This window comes from Myotis davidii, unplaced genomic scaffold (assembly GCF_000327345.1).
Source record: "Myotis davidii unplaced genomic scaffold, ASM32734v1 scaffold172, whole genome shotgun sequence".
NCBI classification, from domain to species: Eukaryota; Metazoa; Chordata; class Mammalia; order Chiroptera; family Vespertilionidae; genus Myotis; species Myotis davidii.
This window is the reverse complement of record NW_006284343.1, coordinates 3326443-3332976: the sequence shown is the minus strand read 5'-3', so window position 1 is coordinate 3332976 and position 6534 is coordinate 3326443. Positions and strand designations below refer to the sequence as shown.

The window sequence follows — 6534 nt, the reverse complement described above, 5'->3', positions numbered from 1 at the left end:
GGAAATCAAGTTAGGATTGCTTCTAGCTCACTCTCCGGGGCCCAGCTTCAACCCCCCGTTCTGTAGCCACGCCTCATGGTCCCGGAAACAGCTCTGTGAGGCGGGTGCATTTCCCAGAGGAGCTGGGGGATGGCCTGGGTTTGTATTTCCAATGGAGAACGTGGCTCCTGGCTCCCCAAGAAGCTGCCAGCTGCCAGCCCTTACTCCCAGGGCCCCTCCCACACCGGCCTCCGCGGGTTCAGTCCTCTGCTCACTCCGGTACAAGAAGCCTCTCAGAGCCTCTGGGAGCGGATCGTCCCTGCAGGCCTCTCATGCCTCCGGTGCTTAGGCCTGTATAGGAGCTAAGAAATGTCTGCGGAGTTGGATGGCCGGGCTCTACACCACCCGGAAAGTGGAGATGGGGAGGTGCCTGGAGGAGCCCCAGCCCTAAGGCCAGTTGGGCCAAGAACAGACAAAGTGCACCCAGAGCCACGGGTGAGGGGAGGGGTGAGGACAAGGGACAGGTCATCCTCAGGGCTCAGGAGCTGCAGGCGCTAACCTGGGAGGAGACCTTTGCTGCCCAGACCCGGACAAGGGGTGGGAGCTGGGGACGGGAGTTCTAGGGGTCCCTGTCAATCACCCAGATTGAAATAGCTTCTGTGCAGTTGGCACCACCCTCCCCTCCCATTTTTAATAAAATTACCTTAAATTAGATATGGGAATTCTGACTTATTTCATCCTTGTCATTATCAAAATGCCCATGTCAGGCCCTTGAGTGCACGAGGTCCTCTGCTAGGTCCTCTCAGAGAACGGCAGGTCACAATGGACGCCTGCGCCCTACCCCACCTGACCCCGCCTAACAAAAAGACTGCGAAGGCTCAGCAATGACTGTCTCTCACGTCCCAGGACTAATCAGAGGTCACTGTTTGGGGTCATGGGTCACAGCCAGTCATCAGAGTTGGCAGTTTCCTTCCGTCACCTGGGAGGAAGGCGCTGTTGCACACCATCACCCATCTAGTGCAGGGGCTGGGTAGCTGCTGAGCGGAGCGGGGGGGTGGGGGGCGAGGGGAGGGTGTCGCTATCTGGAGCCAAGACCTCATGTGTTGCCTCTCAGCAGGGCCCTGCCATCTCCTACCCTGGGCAGGAGAGAGCCCAGGGCAGGGAGGTCCCTGGCTTCGCTCAGCCTGGGGTGGGGCTTTCCCACAAAGGGGAAACGAATCCAGAAAGCCAGAGTAAATTGTGCAACGTTGGGCTAAAGGCTCTGACCTTTGCAAATGGCTTGAAAAGGAGTCAACGACTTGGGGGGGAGGAGGTCCAAAGAGCTGACACTTCTTTGGTCAGGGTTCATTTATCTGTTCTGCCCTCGAGCCTCCTCCATGCCGGGCCTGGGTACAGTGACTTCATGGGTGGGTGCCACCTTCAGCCAGGAGACACCCAGCCGGACAGACGGCTGCCGCCCTCACTGGCTCTCCCAGAGTGACCTCACTAGACCCTTCAGCTGACCAGTGCCCAGCGTCCTCACCTGGGATGGGGTCTGAGGAATGGGGAGGCAGGGGGACATAAACGGGCCCCTGAAGAATAGATGATGTATCCGAGTACGGCAAAGGAGGGGGTGGTGTCCCCCAGCCCCCACCACTCCAGCTCGGGGCACCGCTGGGCTTGCTAAGACATTGCCATCATGGGGGGGCTCTGTGCAGGCAAAGAGGCCCCCATGTCCCTGGCCCCCTGCTCCACACACCATGGCAGGTGAGGAACTGTCAACCACTTGCACTTGACCCAGCAGCAGCCAGGGAGCATGCTGGTCCCGGGAGCCCCATGCTGTGTACCGGGAGGGCCACGCTGGGTCCTGGCTTAGCACCGCCCTCACAGGCCTCGGCGCCTGCCTGTCTCAGGAGGCTGGTCTAAGGCCCAGCACTCGGCCCCGTGAGCTCTCATGTTCTCTCACTTCAGCTAATGGCTCATGAAGGCCTTTGGGGCACCTCCCTGCCAGGGCCCAGGACGCAGGCTCGGAAGAAGGAAGCCAGCGCAGCGCCCGCGGGCCCCTCACCTATAGTACTCCACGTAGCTGGTCTGGTCGGCCAGCTGGGTTAGCTGGGCTGTGACCTCCGTCCACACGGGCACCCCTGACAGCTGGTCGATGACGCTGTCCGCCCTCTGCTGCATGAACTTCAGGGTCTGGAGGTAATCGCTCCGGGCGGCGAAGATCTCGCTGAGCCGGGCCAGGTGCCGCTCTAGGTCCACCTCCATCTTCTGGGTGGTTCCGGACACCTGGGGAGAGGCTGGGGTGCGAATCTGGCCCCGGGGCAGGAGGAAGCCAGAGGGTGTAGCTCTGGACCCGATTCCGGAGCAGTGCTGTGAGGAGCAGGGACTGTGCTTGGGCTCAGTGAGCGCACCTTGCACACACACCCACCCCAGCCCTCCCATCCCCGAGGCTGCTGCTCAGACGGAAGACAGAGGCTCCCATTACCCGCCCAGCCCTCTGGTCCCTCCCTCCAGGGGACAGGCCCCGGCCGGCCGGCCTGACCAGGACCCGGGCCCGCGATCCAGCACCTTCCTCTGAAGAGAGACCCAGGCGGGGAAACAAACAAAAACCTGTTTCTTCCTGTGATTCTCTTAAAACCCTCAACACGTTGGATTACGAATTCTTTCTGAGGGCGAGGAATCATCTGTTTGAGCCCAGAGTTCCCGTTGCCGCCTGACCGTTCGTCCCAACAGGATGGAAAGGCCTCCGGCGGGAGGCCCGTTGTCCAGCCAGCGGGCAGCCCCGAGCTCCGCGGAAGGCAGACAATGGAGCTTTGCACTAGCAGACCCCATCCTGCCTCCTGACACCTGACGGAGGAAACCAGCGCCTCCTCTGTCTGCACGGCTGTCCGTCTGTCCCGCAGGCGGTCGGACAGGCTGCAGGCCCCTGGCTGAGCCACCAGAACCCGGAGTTGAGCGGATCCTGAAGGAAGCATCTTGCTATTTGAAGGTCGAGAGGGAGGGACAATGGTAGGGACTGTCTATGACTTGCCGATAAGGAACTCAGACATAGAGTCCCCATGGGACCCAGGGACACAGCCCGGGAGCCCTGAGCGCATCCCTCCCTCCCTGCGGGCCTGCTGGGGGCTGGTGCAGGGGTGCTGGCCATGAGGGGAAGCAGAGCTGGGCTGTTCTGAGATCGTCACACTAACCCAACCCGCACGATGGCTGGAAGGGTGAGTGTGTGAAACCCAGGCCTGGAAGGAAGCTAAAGGTGACCCAGAAGAAGGGGCAGGCGCTTCCCACAGCCGGAGCGCAGCAGGAGAGGCAGATGACCCCCGGATTAGGGGGCGGCCTTCGCATCTGCAGGGCTCTGTGCTCCGAGTTCCTGTTCCAGAAAGGAGAAAGGCCCTCTTTGTTTCGTTTTGTTTTGTTTGTCAATGTCCGCGGCTGGTTGGTTCCCGCTAGCTCCCGTTCTCACAGGCTGGCTGAGGATTAGGCGGGCGGAGTGCAGAGAGGCCCACCCCTCAGAGCTTTGGCGGCTTTCAGCCTCATAAGGGGCGAAAACCACGTGGAAGGAAACACAGTAACTAAACGCCACCCCGAAACGCTGTCCTTTTTAATTCGATAAGATCAACGTACATGCACATCGCAGGCATGTTATTAATGCAGTGGGAGACACAAACCGTGAACTACGTGGTATTCTCACGTTCCTGCATTACAGACGTGACAGCAAAGGGCTGTGACAATGATCTGTGAACTTCAGCTGAGGCCACTTCTCCCCCTGCCACAGCTCTACGTTTTTAACTTCTCTATTTTCTTAAACCTCTCCTCGAAAAAGACAAAAGCCAGGACCTAGCTGCCGTACGAAACAGAACAATGCAAAAACAGACACCAGCGCTGACCTGGAGCACCCCTTCTCCACGCCACCCCAGCTCCTTAGAGGTTCCGTACAGAGCTCCCAGCAGGGAGGCCGAGGGGGGATATTCCAGAGTTGAATAGCTCCCCGCCACCGAGGGGGCAGAGGCAGCTCAGCGCCCCAGGCTGGGGCAGGGTTACAGGCCAGTTAGCAGGTGGTGGAAGCTGTGGTCCCATAGGATATGGGATGTAGCTGTGGTCCCATAGGATATGGGATGGAGCTGTGGTCCCATAGGATATGGGATGTAGCTGTGGTCCCATAGGATATGGGATGGAGCTGTGGTCCCATAGGATATGGGATGGAGCTGTGGTCCCATAGGATATGGGATGGAGCTGTGGTCCCATAGGATATGGGATGGAGCTGTGGTCCCATAGGATATGGGATGGAGCTGTGGTCCTAGAGCAGCAGCAGCAACAGCAGGGTGAGCAGCTTGGGAAATCATTAGAATCACAAATGCTCAGCCCCACCCAGACCTACAGAATCCGAACGGGTGGGGCCAGCGCTCCAGGCTATCCAGCTCCCGAGGGGGAAGCTTCTGCCCTTAAAGAGCTTTCTGGAAGGGCAGACCCTAGGAGTCCAAGGGGTGGAGCCTGGGCAGGTTCGGGGAGGAAGAGCCCCATGTCAGATCCTGGGAGGGGAGGGTGAGGACCAGACACGGGGGTTCTAGTTCTTGCTCTGAAAGTGCTAGCTTCCAACCTGGGACAGGAATGCGGCTGCCCTGGGCCCAGTTTCCCCACCTGGGGCTGCCCACTGGCTGCTGCAGCCCAGGTGAGAGCAGAGGAAGCACCCTGGCCCCCATGAGCCTCAGGGGAGGTAGAGCCCAAGGCCCTTACTTGAAGCTGAGCCTCTGGGGGTGAGAGGTGGGCCTGGTCCCCTGGGTAACTGGAGCCCAGGTCCCCTTCACTGGGGCACAGATGGGGGCACTGGATCCAGAGGAAGGACCCGCCGTCACTCCCAAATGACCCTGGGTGACCCCCCACATCAGAGCGTTAGCTGATCCAGAACCTGCTAGGCCAGCCTGAGCCTGGAGCCTCGGCCCCTCCTGACTCCCTCCCACCAACTTCCTCGGAGGCACCAGTGTGGGGCCCTGGCCCAGGAAAGGGAGCCCGGGAGGGCCCACCTCGATCCGGCTCCTTCTGAGTCACTTGACCTGTTCCTCAAGTCCTCCCCTCCCCCAATTCAAGCCTCCTCTCCCCTTTAAGGTGATTACAGTAATATACATAATTACATCAGCTATAATAATGGCACTCATTATCATAGGCGCATGATCTGGAGGGCGCTCTGTAGATTACCAGGCACTTTCACCGACAGCACCTCAGCTAACACCACCTATCTGATAGTGGCCTTCACCCCTTGGACCTGGGAGCCCTCGGAGACCTGCTGCCTCCCCTGGAGCCCTTGGGTGCCTCCCCCTCCCTCAAGGCCCAAAGCCCTGGAGCCTGGCCCCAGGAGAGCTCTGGTCTCGCAGAGGCAGGAGGGGGCTGTCCTCAGGATGGAAGCAGCTCCACTGGCTGGGCCACAAAGCCTGGGGTTCCTGTCCTCACTGCTGAGGAACGGTGGAGAGAGGACAAGGGGCTGACCCCCAGGGACACACAGAACGCTCCCCTTGGGGCCGTGGGGGAGTTTCGGGCCGTGGGGCTGCTGTGAATGTGCCAACCTGCCCCCAGCACTCATCCTTGCTGGGCGGGTGGGCCCGGCCTGGATCTGTTCCGCTCATCTCCCCACAGCACCACTCTCCTCCCGCGAGACCAGGACAGAATTGAAGCGTCCCATCGGGAAGGCTCTGGGACTTTCTCCTTTCCCCCGCCCCCGGGGAGACAAGGGCCATTCCTTACAGTCACCCTCAGCTACTGAAGGTCACGGCTCCAGGCCTTCCCTGGCCAGGGACTCTCCTTTCGGGGCTGGGTTCCTCCTCCAGGTCACGCTGCATCAGCCACGAGGCTGCCCCGCTGCCCCAGCCAGTGCTTCTCCCTCATCCCGAGCTGCCAAACCAGTGTTCAGAGCTCGCAGTCCCCGGGACGGGGCCCAGTGGGCACAGGTGTGCACGGACAGGCTCTGCAGGGGAGCTGGGTCCTGGTGACCCTCAGCTCCCCAGAAAGTTCTCTGAGGCCAGAGCCACGGCCCCCGCCATACGGGGCGCTGATGAGCAGCCCAGCTGTCTCTTTAAGGCGAGCCCCTGGAAGGGCGGAGGGATTAAGGCCACAGAGGAGCTAAGGGAGGAGGGCACAGAGGTGAGTCCTCCTAGGAGCCCAGGACAATGCTCCCGGCTGCGGCTGGGACTGCCTTTCCTGGTGAGGCTCTGACACGAATGGGCCACCTGGGTGGTCACCCTCCGCTGGCCAGAGGGGTCTGAACGGTTTGACGTCGAGGACTGGCTTCCCTGAGAACTGCCCTGGAGCCTGCCTCCTCGGGCACCGGGGCTGCCTGAAAGATCAGCCCAAGTGACCGGGCCCTGCCAGTGAAGGTGGGCACACTTGGGGGCCAGGGTCTACATTTGAGAAACCCAGACGCCCCACCCTCCCGTCGCTGTCTCTCAGGCCAAAGGCTCAGCAGAGCAGCTCCTTCGTTCCCTAAAAGTCCGACATCTCTGGCCACCCCAGCACAATCCGTCACCCTGAGCCCCAGCTGGGCCCACGGCGCTCAGGAGCCAGAGCCGGAGGACAGGGTGCCCGGGT

At 60.9% G+C, this 6534-nt stretch overlaps 1 protein-coding gene across 1 annotated transcript in view; it reads right to left on the bottom strand.

The window, feature by feature from the left end:
* TTYH2 (tweety family member 2) overlaps window positions 1–6534 on the bottom strand; it is a 42862-nt gene that overhangs the window by 10354 nt on the left and 25974 nt on the right. The window contains exon 4 of the mRNA XM_015570706.1: window positions 2027–2271. Within this exon, the coding sequence (XP_015426192.1) occupies window positions 2027–2226 (200 nt within the window). The 5' untranslated portion in view covers window positions 2227–2271. The remainder of the gene's footprint in view (window positions 1–2026; window positions 2272–6534) is intronic.